Genomic DNA, 18,127 nt, shown 5'->3' on the forward strand with positions numbered 1-18,127 from the left:
GAGACCAGTGTGTGTTGAGACCAAGACAAGACCAAGACCAGCCCAGCACTCCTTAAATTCATAAAGATCCACATTACCGCCTGAGAAATTACTTATTTTTAATCAATAATTAGAATAAGACTAGGGTGACCAAACGTCCTGTTTTCAAGTCCTGTCCTTGCCCTAATATAACAATTTGCTATCCATACAGAGGGGGCATACTTTAAATGTATTGAAATTAATAAGGAATCTTTGAGTAAACTTCGAGTATCATTTAAGTATCTCATTGCTGGGCCGAGTGTCCTGGTTTTCGGTAATCAAAATATGATCACCCTAAATAAGACACTATATAGAGCTGTTACCAATCAAATTAAATAATTAACAACAAAATAGATTTTTATACCGCAGAGGTGGTACAGAAGATGCATCTGAATTGGTAAATTACAAATGTATAAAATTAAGCTGAGAATAATGTTTTACATTTTTTTATTGAATGTTTGTATACAAGCAATATGATGTATGCAGTCATGATTACATTTCTGAAAACAGATCTCTTGCACTTGTGATATTGCTTAATTATATCACACGTTATAATAAAAAAAAAATCCAGATCTCATGCTTTAAAAATCCAGAAGTACTTTTTTGCAACAAAATCTTGAATTTTGTGAGCATTTGTATATTCATTTTGGAAACATTTTTGACACAATCCCTAATTAATTTCTGAACCGGCACAGTAAATAAATCAAATTAGAAATAAGTTATTGATTGCATCATCCAATCACAATAATGATGTTAATAAATAAATCCGACAAATGCACCGGCAATTTAGTAATATCCCAGCAGTTGTGGTCTTGACTAGTCTTGAAACAAAATCCCAAGTCCGGAGACCTAGACACAGACCATCAAAAAATTGTCATAAAGGGATAGTTCACCCAAAAATGAAAACAATCCCGTGATTTACTCATCCTAGGTGTATTTGACATTCTTCTTTCAGACGGAGTTATATTAAAAAGGTCCTGGCTAATTCAACATTTGTAGACCAAAAAAGTGCATCCATCCACTATGAAAGTACTCCACACGGCTCTAAGTTAATAAAGGCCTTCTGAAGCGAATTGATGGGTTTTTGTGTAAGAAAAATATCCATATTTTACACGTTATAAAGCAATTCCGGCGGACCGCCTTCCGTTTTAAGCAGAAAGTGTAACGCCTCTCGCAGTTAAACACGCTTACGTTACGTCCAACGTCATTGTTGCGGCAGTTACACTTTTTCCGTGACTTGAATACGGAAGGCGATCTGGCCGAAGTGGATATTTTCTTACACAAGTATATTTTCTTGTGGAGCAGTTATATGATGGATAGATGCACTTTTATAGACTTCAAAAACAGAGCAAAATTTACTGCCATTATAAAGCTTGGAATAGCCAGGACATTTTTAATATAACTCTGATTGTGTTCGTCTGAAAGAAGAATGTCATATACACCTAGGATGACTTGAGGGTGAGTAAATCATGGGCTAATTGTCATTTTTGGGTGAACAATCCCTTTAAGACCGGTCTCGAGTACAACAACACTATAAATGAACGGATCAATTTTAACAAACTGATAGCCCAAATGATATAAAATAACATAACCCGTGGACACTTGATGATATTTGTACAACATAATATTTTTATTTTTTCTTCAGTACCATGCAAAATCACTGAAAAGTGCAACGGCTGGCAGCAGAGTGCGAATGCTGTTTTTGTTCTGGCATATAACTGCCCGTCTGAAAAAGCAATGCTCGGAGTAAACCATGTGATCAATGTGACCGCTGCAGTGTGACAGTAGCACATCAAAGAAAAAACATCAATGAACGAGCCCGGAGATGGCCAAAGCCAAACCAGTCGAGTGGACATCTTTACAAGGAATTCATATTCACCAACGAAATCAATCCAAGCATGATAATTATGTTCCGGATCAACATATATTACACCAAAAATATGCTTTTGTAAAAGGCATTTTGTCAGTCCTTGAACAACATAACAGCACATTCAGTGTTTGTCTCAAAAATGCTCATTTTAAATAATAGAGCATGGTAAATATTCACTTTGGAGTCAAATAATATTTTCCTTTGAATCCAGAGGTACAAAGTTTTACATGAATCTCATGATACCTGGTCATATTTGACTCTAAAGCATAAAAATCAAATAAATTTTGCATAAAGAGAATGAATTCTATATTTTAAAACCAGTAAGATGTTAAATTATGTTGAGATAAACGTGTTTTACTGCCAAATAATTATTGTAATGCAAGAACAATCTCGTTCTCATCATATATATTGATATTGATATTATTTAGTATGAAATATATACAGTAATTATATGACTAAAACTGCAAATTATGCTAGTATCTACTACTGATTTAAATAAAAGCATTGGGGGAAAAAATCAGAACTATAAATGGTGCTAAAAATAGGCTTCATTTTCTTCATGCAAAACATATGCATTTCTATTTTGGGGATTCTAAAATTAAATGTGACCTGGTGACGCATTCACGAGATTCACCCGTTTCTGGACTGCTCTTATTAATTAAAATGTGAGTCTTTAAAAATGAATAGTACACATTCCTACCCACCTATTCAAATAAACTTAGTCTGATAAGCTAAGGCAGTGTATTTGTGCATCAAAGAAATGATTAAATGATTCCACTCTCAAGGACAAACTGAATCTACAGCATAATCCTAATATTTGATATGCTTTAAAAGACCATCAGGCCAGGCTTAATGTACAATAAAAGATGTTGTTTGTAAAGATAGCAGCTTCAGTAAAGCCCACCCCCACAGATATTTCAATACAGTACACGTTTTGAAGGGACACACACGGAAATAAACCAAACTGAACACATCAACACCAAGTAAATGAAATAATCTCTAATCGTTGGATTTATGGCACTGGCGGTGTTGTAGACAGTTCCATTATTTGTAATTCCCAAAGTCAGTTCACAGTATTGTCTTAAAACTTTTTGCTGAGTCTAAAAATATATTTCTATATTTATAGATGGGGTTGTGTACCGCAGTATTGTTGCGAGTTGATGCTTTTCAGAAGTGGTGTATGTTCCAGCTCAGGTCTGGTTGCACAGTGCTTCAGAGTCGCTCCATCTCTCTGTGAGGACAGAAAAAGACAAAGGAAAAACCTTCGTTTCAACCATCAATTGCTGTCGTATTGCATCTGTCACAGCGCAAGGGGCGAAGGCTTACCGTTGCTTATTAAACACAGCTATTCTTGTAAGGTCACCTGGAAAAAACAGCATTGAGGAAAGTTTAAAATTCTCAGAATTAAGTTCCTCATTAGGCTTTCCGTACCACGCTAAAATGATAGGAGTATCCTGAATTAAAGGCACAATATGTACGATTTTTAGATTAAAATATCCAAAAACCACAGGAACAATGTTCAAATAGCAAATACATTTGCACCCATCTGTTCGCCCAAACTAGGTGTGTTCAGACGCATTGTTGGCACATTGCTATTGGGGAACTGAAATCGACTGTGAAACCGAACTGAAATCGACCATTGACCAACAAAAACCTGGTATAAAGTCAAAAGCACAGTATGTTATGTGTTATTTAAAGGTGCCATAGAAGACATTGATACAATATTTTAAATTGTTCTCTGATATACATATAAGGTATGTGGCTCAGGTAAGGGCAAAAATGCTCCAGAAACAGTTTTACATGTCCATTTAACACCCTAGGATTTGTCCCTAGAATGAAATGGGCTGTTATTACCTTATTTGGAAGGGTCATGAATAATAATGGTGAGCTCTGCTGTGATTGGCTATATATATACACACACACACACTCACCTAAAGGATTATTAGGAACACCATACTAATACTGTGTTTGACCCCCTTTCGCCTTCAGAACTGCCTTAATTCTACGTGGCATTGAGTCATCAAGGTGCTGAAAGCATTCTTTAGAAATGTTGGCCCATATTGATAGGATAGCATCTTGCAGTTGATGGAGATTTATGGGATGCACATCCAGGGCACGAAGCTCCCGTTCCACCACATCCCAAAGATGCTCTATTGGGTTCTGGTCACTGTGGGGGCCATTTTAGTTCAGTGAACTCATTGTCATGTTCAAGAAACTAATTTGAAATGATTCGAGTTTTGTGACATGGTGCATTATCCTGCTGGAAGTAGCCATCAGAGGATGGGTACATGGTGGTCATAAAGGGATGGACATGGTCAGAAACAATGCTCAGGTAGGCCGTGGCATTTAAACGATGCCCAATTGGCACTAAGGGGCCTAAAGTGTGCCAAGAAAACATCCCCCACACCATTACACCACCACCACCAGCCTGCACAGTGGTAACAAGGCATGATGGATCCATGTTCTCATTCTGTTTACGCCAAATTCTGACTCTACCATCTGAATTTCTCAACACAAATCGAGACTCATCAGACCAGGCAACATTTTTCCAGTCTTCAACTGTCCAATTTTGGTGAGCTCGTGCAAATTGTAGCCTCTTTTTCCTATTTGTAGTGGAGGTGAGTGGTACCCGGTGGGGTCTTCTGCTGTTGTAGCTCATCCGCCTCAAGGTTGTGCGTGTTGTGGCTTCACAAATGCTTTGCTGCATACCTCGGTTGTAAAGAGTGGTTATTTCAGTCAAAGTTGCTCTTCTATCAGCTTGAATCAGTCGGCCCATTCTCCTCTGACCTCTAGCATCAACAAGGCATTTTCGCCCACAGGACTGCCGCATACTGGATATTTTTCCCTTTTCTCACCATTCTTTGTAAACCCTAGAAATGGTTGTGCGTGAAAATCCCAGGAACTGAGCAGATTGTGAAATACTCAGACCGGCCCGTCTGGCACCAACAACCATGCCATGCTCAAAATTGCTTAAATCAACTTTCTTTCCCATTCTGACATTCAGTTTGGAGTTCAGGAGATTGTCTTGACCAGGACCACACCCCTAAATGCATTGAAGCAACTGCCATGTGATTGGTTGATTAGATAATTGCATTAATGAGAAATTGAACAGGTGTTCCTAATAATCCTTTAGGTGAGTATATATATATATGACGTTCAGCCAGGCTGGCTGTATACGAAAACTGTCACTGAGCTAGACGAATTCTGTGGGCGCGGTCTCAACTGGGCGAGCTCATGAATAGTAATGGCCTCAGGCAACTGACCAGCTTTTGTAAATGCCCTGATTTCTCTGCTTATTTCTTTTCAGTGGCTAGAGCTGACAGAGGTAGCAGTTCATTTTCACATTCACGACATAACACAAACACATATGGACCTAACATATTTTTAAAAAACACATGTAAAAACAGTTTTGTGTGGCAGGGCACCTTTAAGAGACTAGGTACAACCCTTTTAGACCATGCGCCAGGCACGCCGACCATTTTTCCCGTCGTTAAACTAGCAAAAGTGTATTCGGACAGGCCCTAAGTGCACCAGTGGCGTGCACTGTAGACCATGCGCTTAGATCAGGGGGTGGCAAACTCCGGTCCTGGAGGGCCTCAGTCCTAAAGAGTTCAGCTCCAACCCTGATAAAACTCACCTGCCTGTAGATTCCTAACCCTTCAGACCTTGATTAACTTTTGGGTTGAAGAAAAAAATTGTAGGACTGTGGCTCTCCAGGACCGGAGTTCGCCACCCCTGGCTTAGATCATTAAAATAGGGCCCTTACTGTTTAAATCTGATTTTCTTAATTTACCACGAGTACCATGTTTTACCATGCCTAATATTGATCTAGCTCACTGCAGTGTGCAACAGAGTAGCATTATAACAACTTTCAACACACTCAAATAATGTATCTTATATGATAAAACAGCGCTGTGTTCCCTCACATTCGCATGAGCGGAAGAAGTGGAAGCGCTCGTCTGCGGCATAATTAAAGCTCCACGAAATCAAGGCGTTATCAAGCTACGCTTTTGTTTTGAATAAGCGACCACTAGCGGCGGAAAATTACATATTGTGCCTTTAACGGTAATAGTTGCATGCAGCCTGACAAAGACCTTGGTTGGTGGAAACGTTGCATTACATGAAACTTCTATGGGAGCAGAGATAGCAGGTTCCCCTCCACTTTTTCCTTTGCATGCAAAACTCGTCCAGATGCAGTTAAAATGAACATCATCTCGGCCCTCAAGAACAGGTGCCTGGAAGCAGCCTGGGGATATGTTCATTACAATGAAATATCCATTTGCTTTAATGGGTATTTCATTTCTATTTCATCTAATTTCTATAGCAATTAAAAAGAAATCAAATTTGATATATGATGCAACGTACTCATGACACACCGTTGGCATATTTCCCAGAATATCCATCCAAAGTTTGATACTTAAAAATAGCTTTGGGGCAGATAACAATATTGATGTGAATATAGAAACATATGAGACATTATTTCTCTTTTGGGGGGTTATATCTTAAATATAAACCACTTGATGCATATTATTTAATTTAAGGCAAAATTAATCCTGCCAAATTACCGTTCAAAAGTTTGTTGTTAGTAAGATTTTTAAATGTTTTTAAAAGCAGACTCTTCTGCTCAAATAAATGCTAGATCAAGGCTGCATTTATTTGATAAAAAAATTAAGTAATACTGTGAAAAAGTGTTACAATTTGACTTAAATATCTTGTGTTCAAATGTATTTTAATATGTAATTTATTCCTGTGATGCAAAGCTGAATTTTCAGCATCATTACTCCAGTCTTCAGTGTCACATGATCCTTCAGAAATCATTCTAATATCTTGATTGGCTTCTAAAGAAACATTTCTGATTATTAACAATGATGAAAACTTATTTCCTCCTTAATATTTGGCAGGAATATTTCTTTGTAATAATAAGTGTAAAAAGTAGTTAGATGCTATTTATACTTATAATTAGTGGCAGATACTATTTGTACCTCAGTGTTGTTGTACATTAAACGGTATGCAATAATAACATTGAGTATAAATTATTATATTTATTAAAATTGTTAAATGGATGCTCCCTACCCTAGAGAAAAAACCTATACCAAAATGTATTTAAAATACATTTATTTTATACTAAGTATACTACAAAACTATTAACATATTTACTGACATATAGCTTGAGACTTACTGATATAAATATTAAACTTTATTGCACAGTGCACATTTTTTAATATGAAGCCTAAAATGTGTTTAATATCACTATTAGTAAGGATAGTCTGATCTCTGTATAATAAAAAGTCTTTAAATGCAGTACATTAAAAGTGTACATAAATTATACTTGCATTTTAGCACAATCAAATATACTTAAGTATACCTAGTTGGACCTCAGCACTACTTCTAGATAAATAAAGTACATTAAGTACAAAATTAATTGTTCCAATTTAGCAGACTATAAGTATGTCAATTTAGTATACTAAAAGTACAATTGTAGGGAATTTATATTAAGTACGTAATATGTAAATGTATTTGTAGTATACTTTAGTTATATATTTTAGTATATTTATTTGTCACTAGGGTACCCCTCGCCATCCCTAACCCTAACCGATAAACACCTTATTATTAAACACATTAGATGATTTACTTCTACTTTTTGAATATGTTCTAAATTTTTATTGAAAATAAATGCCTTTCTGATCTGATATGTGATGGGGAAAAGGGAGTAGAGTGAGTTCGGCAAAAGGCGGATTCAAACTCAGGTCGATTTGCACCAAAAACGTTCTGCCACACGCCTTACCCCTTACACTATTGCTTTGGTTGACAATTCAGTAATTTTGTCTGGCCAAACCAGACGCAGTGGGCGGAGTTAGTGTAAATAATAATAATTTGTTACATTTATATAACGCTTTTCTAGGCACTCAAAGCGCTTTACATATAGAAAGGGTCTCCTCAATTACCACCAATTTGCAGCATCCACCTGGATGATGTGACAGCAGCCATATTGCGCCAGAACGCCCACCACACACCAGCTGATTGGTGGAGAGGAGACAGAAGCCGCGTTTCCACCGAAATTACCTGGAACAATTTGTACCAGGAACTTTTTTTACAGGAACTTTTTCCCCCCCAGGCCTGCTACTCTCTGCGTTTCCACTGCGGTCTAAAGTACCGTGAAGATTAGGCAAATTAGCCCAGAGACGTGGGACTGCACACAACTGCTCCTCCCAGTCAGAGACGGACAGGAATATTTTTTGCGCGACACTGTCTGCAACAATAACAAGTGGAGGAGATGCAAGCAGCGCTGCTTTTGGTAGTTATGTATTGTTTTAATAAAGAGGTTATTAACAAAACGGCGGAAAAGAGACGAGTACTGATACTAAAGCGTATTCTGAAAGCTCGTAAAGCTAGATTTAAAATAAGACAACGTATGTTATTATCAGCTATTACGGACATTGACCGTGAGATTGCGGAGACGAACGCGCGCCATTGGACAGAAAGAGCAAGACTGATATTTACTGAACGCAGAACGAACGAAGCTCGCAAAAGACTTTTAAAAATGCCGGTTGAAATAAACTGCTGCGTGAGTTCAACCAATCAGCATGTTCAGCGCCCAAGTCCCACCCCCGAAAGTTCCCGAACTTTGAAAAAGTACTACCTCTGGAGCAGGGCCGTTTGGAGGGGGAAAAATATTTACCCGGAACTTCATTTAGACCCTGGTTCCTGCAGCCGAATCACACCGAGTACCACCCCAAAGTTCCTCGTTCTTGGGGAAAGTTCCTGCGGTGGAAACGCGGCTAGAGTGATGAAGACAATCGTGTATATATATATGGGGATGATTAGGAGGCCATGATAGACAGGGGCCAATTGGCAAATTTGGCAAGGATGCCGGGGTTACACACCTACTCTTTATCGAAGGACATCCCGGGATTTTTAATGACTACAGAGAGTCAGGACCTCGGTTTAACGTCTCATCCGAAGGGCGGTGCTTGTTACAGTATAGTGTCCCCATCACTATACTGGGGTGTTAGGACCCACACAGACCACAGGGTGAGTGCCCAACCTAGTTTTCCCAGTTGGTCTCCCATCCAGGTACTGACCAGGCTCAGCCCTTCTTAGCTTCAGTGGGAAACCAGTATTGGGCTACAGGGTGATATGGCTGCTGGAATAAATAGCCTCTGCAGTGCCAACAAGGTGGCCTATTTGCACTTGTGAATAGTGTAAATGATAGGGGTGTAACGATTCATCTACTACTTCGATGTATCGATTTATTTTCCTATGATCTAACTACATCGATCTGTGCTCGGCAAGTTGGCCTTCCGGACAACATATATCGCTCTAACATCGTTTTAAAAGGTAATCAATCGATTGTATCGATCATAGGAAATAACGTATTGGATTTAAGCACGTCAGACTTTATATGGATGTTTTTTCTTAGCACTTTTAATGATAAAGGCGTTAAACGTTACTCGATTCAGTCTGCCTATCTGTGACATCATCGCAACGCAACAGCAGCAGCGCTAAGAAACCAAAACATAGCATGGCGGAGGGTAGAGGTGAAGCCAACGAGCAAGAAATGATCAAGCCACCAGGAGAAAGAGCTACCTGTACTTTCAACCCTTGCTTGTTACCTGTGCATTCCTGGCACCAGTGTGCCAGCAGAGCGAGTTTTTAGTACTGCTGGCGACATAGTGAACGCACAGAGAAGTGTTCTGCGGTCAGATCATGTTGATATTTTTGAAAAAGAAATCTGTAGAGTCATTGAAGAGTAGTTTTTACATTTTATCTTTTGTTAAATATTGTTTGTTTATTAAACTGAGAGTAGAAGCAGGTTCAGCCAGTTTATTCAACCTGAAGAAATGTTGGTTGCACTTTATTTTTTACTTTTTATTTTTAATTTTAATGTTGAAAAACAACAGCAAAAGTAGCAGGTAAACCTACTATAAATTAAACCTGAAGAGAAGTTAGTTGCACTTTATTTTTGATATTAATATTGTAATATTTTTATGTTGGAAAACAAAAGCAGAAGTAGCAGGTTAACCTACTGTTGAAATGTTGGTTGAACTTACTGTGCTTTTATTGAAAATGTATTGAATATTGAAAATGAGAGCAGAAAAGGTAAACTTCCTGTTAATTCAACCTAAACTGTTGCACTTTATTCAAATAAAATTTGAATGCATTTGCCATTAATTGTTGTTTACTTGTTTGTTTATATCCATAATTAATTGATACGTGATTCCCTTACAAGAAACAAAAGGAATCTAGGAAACTTCACCTGCACTGACCAGTATCCAGATATTTATTTCAGTCACACAATTTTTGGCTAAAAAGTTACTGAATCGATTTCAAGTCACTGAATCGTTTCGGATCGTATCGTTCTAAATGAACCAATATCGTCCTTGAATCGTATCGACAACCTCAAATCGTGATACGAATCGAATCGTTGTTAAAACGAATCCTTACACCCCTAGTAAATAGGCACTACAGACACTAATAATGCAAAGATTATAAATGTAAGAGTAAAACGGGGACTGATGATGGTTGGTTGAGTCATTTGACAATTTGCATTTTCCAACATTTCACATGCAAAACCCTCAGCTGATCTTACTGCTGCATTACTGCTTTAACTTTGGTCTTTGAAGGCCTCCGTATGTTCAACTGTCTCACCAGGACATTCTTGTCCTGTTCCTGCGTGTGTCTGAGCCGTTCCTCCAGCTTCAGCTCTCTGTTCAGCTGCTTCTCCAGATCATGTCCATAGAACTCCCCCGGCTCCAGCTTACCTGCTGCCCTATGAGAGCAGAAACACTGTGAGCACATGCCCAGGAGATCTGGACGACACGTGATCATCCACTTCAGCAGGTGATTTAGCCAAACATTTTTGTTACCCTGATCTTGAAAGACTCCGTGCGTGGAGAACGTCTGACGTTGGGAATGTGAGGTCAGAGATGCTGTCTGTTTCACTCCCAGCCTCTAAACATCATCAAAGGCGAAGTTTAAACATCAGCGAATGACTTATTCTATCATTGGTGGGCATCAGATTGATCAGGAACATTCAATATTACCTGAGTTAAGTTCTTTCACCAGTGAAGACATTGTGTTGGTTATGGAGTCTGCGGCTACCAGGAGATCATTTCTTAAATTCCTTCTGGAGCCTTCAAAAAAAAAAAAAAAATTCATATTAAATATTTATAATATTATTAAGTTCAATTAATAATAGTATTTATTTATTGCTATTTTATAATAATATTATATTACTCAATATATTGCAAGGTACAGTTTTGATTTATAGACAAGTGCGTTTAACTCAGTTCTTCTCAACCTTTTTAACTCCAAGGGTTAGGGTTAGGGCTACCCATTCTGCAGATAACAATATTCAAACTTTTCCAGTTCTTCATGATTTACTGGGTAAGGGTTAAAGATTTTTTAGTTTACTCTCAATTTATACTCCATAAAATATTTTAGCTTGGTATAACTAGAAAAATGTTGTATTCATTTTAATAATATTCTTTATTAAAATGCCCACGAACATTTATGGTTTTATTAACTTGCATAACTTTTACAGGTCTACATTTTTAAAGACTTCCTAATTTTTCCAAAACAGGATGGGTTGGATGGATTAGATATTAATGGGTGGATTAAAATTAATTCCCAATTAATTAAAGAAAAAATATTAAATAGACATAAATATCTTGTTCTAGATGTTTTGGCTTATTTTAATGTTTGTTTTTCCAGATTTTCCAAAAAAAGTTTTTGGATGGATTAGACAGTGGGTGGATTAAATAAATTCCTAATTAATTAAAGAAAAAGAAAAAAGAAATATCTTGTTCTAGATGTTTTGACTTATTTTAATGTTTGTTTTTCCAGATTTTCCAAAAAACGTTTTTAGATGGTTAGACAGTAGGTTGATTAAAATTAATTCCTAATTAATTAAAGAAAAAAATGAAATAGAAGTATCTTGTTCTAGATGTTTTGTCTTATTTGAATGTTTGTTTTGTCTCATTTTAAATCATTTTGAGGTCCCCTTAGAAGTGTGCGAAGGCCCCTTGGTTGAGAAGCACAGGAAGATTTGGGGTTCAATATGCTCTAGTTAAACTGTTTACATGGAATCTAGAAAAGCACTCTTACTCCAAAATGATTTAGACAACTTCACAGATCAAATAATAAACATTTTTAAGCTGCATAATTCATGTAACTCTTTTAAAACGTTTTTTTAACCTAGGATATTCCTGTAGTGTCAATTTGGGCTATCAGAATAGGGCTACTTTTATTCTATTATTGCCGCTGGTTGTGTTGCCGGAAATTGCTTTTTACCCCCGGAACGTGATTGGGCAGGTTTTGTGTAACCCTGGTAACCCTTATCTGCAGTATCACTTAATTGGCTGAACTGATTGGCAAGAGGAACATGTTTGTTACCCTGAGCGAAGGCCTGCTGCACCTCTCCTCCCAGGCCCATCAGAGAGTCCTGAGGCGTCTGACTGGGTGTGGTATTGCCGGATGTTGATTGGAGGGGCATGGGGATGGGTGTGGTATTGCCGGATACTGATTGGATGGATGTGTTGATCGTGTGGCTGGGGGAGGAGCGAGGGGAGAGGCCAGGGCCTTGGGTCTACGGAACAAAAGGAGATTATTGTAAAATAAAAATCAAAACTGCTTAATCCAGTGTTGTTAAAGTTGACTAAAACTAAAACAATTTAAAATCCTTTTGCAGGGTTTCTGCAGGTTTTATGAAGGTAAATGAAAGACTTTTTAAAGACCCCCCAAGTCAACATATGTTCTCTAAATGTAAATGCCAAGGGAGATACACAATGAGCTGTATTGCAACACTTTAGAGTTTGAAAATACACCTTCACACAGATATCAATTACTTTTTCATTCATTCATTTTTTTTTTTTTTTTTTTACAAAAAAAGTAGCTTAAATAGCCCTGCTCTCAACCACTAGGATGGACATAACTTGTACTGTACCTACTGATCACACTGCGTTATTCTTCCTCAGTATCTCAATCTTGTTTTCCAGTGCAATGTATTAAAGATTCGTAAACCAAGATGCATTTACTAGAGATGCAAAATTATATAAAATATAAAGTCTTGTTTTCTGTGAAATATATCAAAATGCTTATGATTAAACTCACTTAATTTTGTTAAATGTTTCAAGACTTCATTTTACATTTCCATCAAAACTGTTTAGATATTTGTATAGGAAAACAGAACAAAATACTGAGGAAGATGTACATTTTCTGCAGTGCATGCAATATTTAATGCCACGACTTAAAACCTTAATTTTAAGGACTTGATTTTTTTAAGACATTTTAAGACCCGCAGAAACCTTGTTTTTGTTAATTGACATAATGGTTAATTATTAGATAAACTTAATCTTAAAAAACTAAAACATTGAAAGTCTAAAACTAAAATGGAAATAAACGTATAAATAAATAGAAACGATAAATAGAAATATTTATTTAAAAATGACACGGAACATAAAACTATTAAAACCTAAAATAAATAGAATTAAACTAAAAATATAAAAAATAAAAGCTTATTAAAATATGAATACATACTATAATAGCATATAAATAATACTAAAATAACACTGAATTAATGATAGAAACACTGCAATAATAGGTGTCCATAGTGTCTGAATGAGTGTCAAAACATAACATACATTCATTTTAAAGTTAATTCGATGTAAATTAAATAATGATCAACAACTTATTATTTCAAATAACAGAAATTTTGTAAGAGAAATGGTAAATGGTTTACTGTGTCATTACAGTGTATTATTTATTATAGGGTTAGAAGTTTGTTCAAAATTATACAAAGAAGAATTAGAGTATGTGATCGACATGTCGAAATGTCTGAATAATAGCATGCGTTAACTTTGTGCAAATGAACAAATGTAAGTTCTGGATGCCAGACACACCCAACACAACACATTTCATTTTGTAGTTTAATATTAGGGAGAACAAACACACAACATACAGTTAATCTCGAGTCAGATGAAGTAGATTAAAACACAGTTTGTGTTACTGGGGCTCTGAGACTTACAGCTCTTTTTAGCTCTTCTTCCTGTAGATGGAGCAGTTCAGCTCATTAACAGGGATCTCACATTAACATTTTGCAACCATCATTTGATTATGTGTGTGTGTGAGACCTTTTCTACCTTTAACAGAAGCATGAGCTGTTCTAGTTGGACCATAAGTTCTCGGCGGCTGTCCTGAAGGGCCGACATCCTGTGCTCCAACTCCTCTTTCCTCTGCCTGAGACAAAGAAAGCCACAAGGTTATCATTATATCTTTGACATTAACTAAAAATGAATTGTGTAACAAACAGCCTGATAGTGTTGTTCACGTGCATGTCCTCTCTGTGCTGTTTACCACCACCATTCACTAAACAAATTAGGCAAATTGTGTAAACACACCCAAAATAATCAGTGCCGAACACAACTTGCATGGTGGTGTAGTGCCATGTAGGGTCTGGTTAAACGCCCGTTCACACCTAGGACGATAACTATAACTATAATGATAAAGATATGCTTCTAAAAATAGTTCTAAATTGAAAAGAATAACAGTCAACACCACAACTATAAGGATAATGGCACAGAGAAACACTTTATTAGAATCACTTTCAGAGCGACTTTTTCCAGTTGATGAATGATAAAAACATTGACAGCAGGGCTAGCCCCATTCTAGGAGGGCTTTAGCCCTGCTAAATTTTCCACCCAGCCCCCTAAAAATGTGCAATTAACTCTGTAATATGGACACTAAATGGTGCAATGGCAAATGAGTGGTCATCTGCTGCCATCTACTGGTTATAGTGGTAATTTCATGTCATTTTCATGTTAAAGGTGTGTTTGTTTTGAAACACCAAGTGCCAGAAATCCTCCTCTAAAGCATGGCACATTTTCCATGTTATCTCCATGAATGAAAATGATAAATGTAGATCTTCTTTAAAGTTAATTTTACTGCAAAAATGTAGTTAAAAATAATAGTGATTAAAACCTCTCAGATTTCATCAGAAATATCTTAATTTGTGTTCCGAAGATAAACTAAGGTCTTACGGGTTTGGAGCGGCATGAGTAATTAATGACAGAATTTTCCATTTTGGGTGAACTAACCTTTTAAGGACAGTTTTAATTTAGTTATCGTCTCAGTGGAAAAAATGTAGTTGATGAAAATGATGACGAAAATGATTTGTCAACAAATTAAAACAGAAGTAGGTTTTAATCTAGCCTGGATGCAAGCCGAATTTAGCCCCGCCCACAACATGCATTTGGCATTTGGTGGGTAAAATATGTGTTTTTTTGGCAGGTTTTTTTGGTTGCCTGCTAAAATTCGCATTCCTGGGTCTAAATATCACATAATTGGGGTCGCTTCAACCCGCGGACATGGAAAAACAGCCTGCAGGAAAACCGCGGACTTGGCAACACTGTGTGCAGTTGAGTTCATTTGACAACTAACGTTATGCGTCGCTCCGTTGCTCTGATTGGTTGTAGGTCTATCCAATTGAGGTCTTTCCTGGTACGGTTGAAACACGCCCCATAATCACAGCCCAACGGAGCGGTATCAGACAGTATGACAACGTCAGGCTTGTTTAAATCATATGTAAAATCTAATTTCCATAAATGTAACTATGGTGTTCATTGTGCAAATAATAAAATACAAACACTTTTAGAAACCAAAACTGCCACACACGAGATCAACAATGTCACTAAAGAAGTGTGTGAGTGTGTGAGGGATTCTCTCACTCCGCTAACAGATTATTTAGTAAGAATATATATATAACTTTTGCACCATAATATTGTGTAAATGAAAGCTTTAGCATAAGTTCTGCCGGGAAGACTTAATTGTCACGTCACTTCAACTTTTCTATCTATCCAATCACATTCGAATACTTGGGTATAAAAGATCGGTAACTACTCATGTCTGAGTTCGCAGATGCTGACGCTCCAATTCACTCCCCACCACCTCCAAGTCAAATCCTTCCCTACATCCACCCCACCACCACCAGGATGGTCCCTTCCATACCTCACGGGGGGGTCGGCTGCGCCTCTGCCTGAAGACGAAGGCAGGATATGCAGAGTCCGGACCCTCAGATTGCGAGCTATGGACGGGGCCTATGCCAAAGTACTTTATTGCTTGCTGGGTTGTTAATAAATGGATAATTGTCACAGTATTTATTCTCCTGAGTCTTTCTGGTAGAACTACAATTAATGTAGTATCACGATTGTAAAGACCTAGACTGTACTAGAGTAAAACCACAGTAACTAGAGCGTATTTAAATATGCACGCTCGACTCAGTTCACCATTCGAATCTGCATTGGTGATGTCAACAAACAGGAAGGAGTCTCAGTGTTGCAAATTGCTTTTAAAGTACTTTCACTCATTCATGAGAGGAGCCATGATCAGGTTACACTCACTTTCAATGCCGTCTATCTCGTAACCATCAGCATCTGTTGTTCACCACATCCGATCAGGTTTCAGGTCTGACTCACGGCTGTACGCTGTGTGTGTGTGTGTGTGCAGGTGTTTACCTGAGCAGTCTCAGTTCAGCCAGCAACGTTGGGTTTTGCTGGCTTTTGTCTAATGGAGGCTGGGAAGCTTCTTCATGTTGTTGTCTGAGGCGTTGTATCTCTTGCAAAATCTCCCTGAAAATACACAGTTTATTAACTTTAAGAATGCAAAATCAAATTACTATGCAACAGCAAAATAAACAGACTAAAACTCACTTGTTCTTGTTCTCTAGCTCGGCGATAAGTTGCCGCTGCTGTTTATTGGTGTCCAGACAGAGAGAGATGTCTGCTGGGACTCTGGTCTTCTGTTAACAACAGTCAGATTATAGTTAAAAAGAGTTGTTGACATGCATTTATTTACATATCTATAATGGTTAAAGATGAAGTGTGTCATTTCTGTGCCACAAGCTTAACTGCAAAAATAATGGTCGTTTCCAAACACTCTCATTGTCCATAACATCCTGCATCTGTCTATCATTATTTGGACAAACAGGTAGCAAACTTAACGAACTGAACAATCACATTTAATCGATTAAAATACACTAAATGCTATACATTAAAATCTTTTCTAATTTAATTTAGTCATTTATTAAAAATCCACTTTGGCAACCATCTTTATGGTACGGATGAGTGATGGAATGTTTCTTTGAGCGAGTGTTCTGATTGGCCGTCTTACCGCTGCAGCTCCATCAGCAGCCAATCGGGAGGCGTAACGGGCAATGAGGCAGTGCTCATCATCCTGGTTTTTACTGCTCTCCTGGAAACTATCAATCAAGGGACAAGAATGGAGCTTTAAAAGTTTACTTTAGAATTACTAGTTCAGAATCACAAAGCCATTTACAGTAAGCAATTAGGAGCCTATGCGAAGTTCATTTATATATACTTCGAGCAATGTATATATACACATACAGACATACATCTGAATATATTTGTGTTTTCAAGTTGAAAATCACAAGAAAGTTCTTGCAACATTTATAAAAATAGGTTTTATAAATCAAAAGAACATTTTTAGTGAAATTAGTCACCAATAATACCCTAATGGCAGAATAAAATAGCATTGCCAGCACATTTCAGGATCCAAGCAAAGCATGAAGACCATAGAGCCACAGTTTCCCCCAAAAAACACTGCAATGTTAGGAGCAAAGGCAAGGATAATCTCCACATTAGATATCTTTGCTGGGAAAACACAGCCATGGCTAAGGGTGTTGCCTAATGGGTAAACATATGAGCATATACTGTAGCCAAAGGTATATGTTCCAATGGACTGAAATAATCCTGTCCTTGAGCAAACCAGCCTTCACTTCAGATAGAATAAAAGACCAGTATAAAGACGAGTGGCCAAGACTAAAGTAGATCAGAGATTGTGTATTTTCTGTTTTTGCATACCAAATAGATACAGAAATTTCCCCAAGAATGACATGTACTTCTACACACACACACACACACATACACACACACACACACACACACACACACACACACACACACACACACACACACACACACACACACACACACACACACACACACACACAAAACACTTACAAAATAATTCATACAATCATCATTAATCAAATTAGAAGTTTAATATTGGATGGGAACAAAATATTATTCCAAAAAGGTTTGTCTTAAAAAATAAAGGTCAAATTAGAGTTTGGGATGGATTTACGTAACCCCAGTGCGTCTTAAATTTTTGTCTTGTTCAGGTTTGTTTGTGATCATTTTGCCTGTGTTAATGCCAACTGCATAC

The 18,127-nt window shown here is 37.4% G+C and overlaps 1 protein-coding gene across 1 annotated transcript in view; it reads right to left on the bottom strand.

The window, feature by feature from the left end:
* Positions 1-470: 470 nt before the first annotated feature.
* The window catches only part of dtna (dystrobrevin, alpha), a 43,470-nt gene continuing 25,813 nt past the window's right edge, over positions 471-18,127 (bottom strand). Inside the window, exons 13-21 of the mRNA XM_079806935.1 lie at positions 17,054-17,141; positions 16,594-16,682; positions 16,399-16,512; positions 14,029-14,125; positions 12,284-12,476; positions 10,933-11,022; positions 10,756-10,840; positions 10,538-10,658; positions 471-3,119 (exon numbers count right to left, since the gene is read on the bottom strand). Coding sequence (XP_079663061.1) covers positions 3,009-3,119; positions 10,538-10,658; positions 10,756-10,840; positions 10,933-11,022; positions 12,284-12,476; positions 14,029-14,125; positions 16,399-16,512; positions 16,594-16,682; positions 17,054-17,141 — 988 coding nt within the window. The 3' untranslated portion in view covers positions 471-3,008. The remainder of the gene's footprint in view (positions 3,120-10,537; positions 10,659-10,755; positions 10,841-10,932; positions 11,023-12,283; positions 12,477-14,028; positions 14,126-16,398; positions 16,513-16,593; positions 16,683-17,053; positions 17,142-18,127) is intronic.

The sequence above is a fragment of the Gobio gobio genome (assembly GCF_949357685.1).
Source record: "Gobio gobio genome assembly, chromosome: 23".
NCBI lineage: Eukaryota > Metazoa > Chordata > Actinopteri > Cypriniformes > Gobionidae > Gobio > Gobio gobio.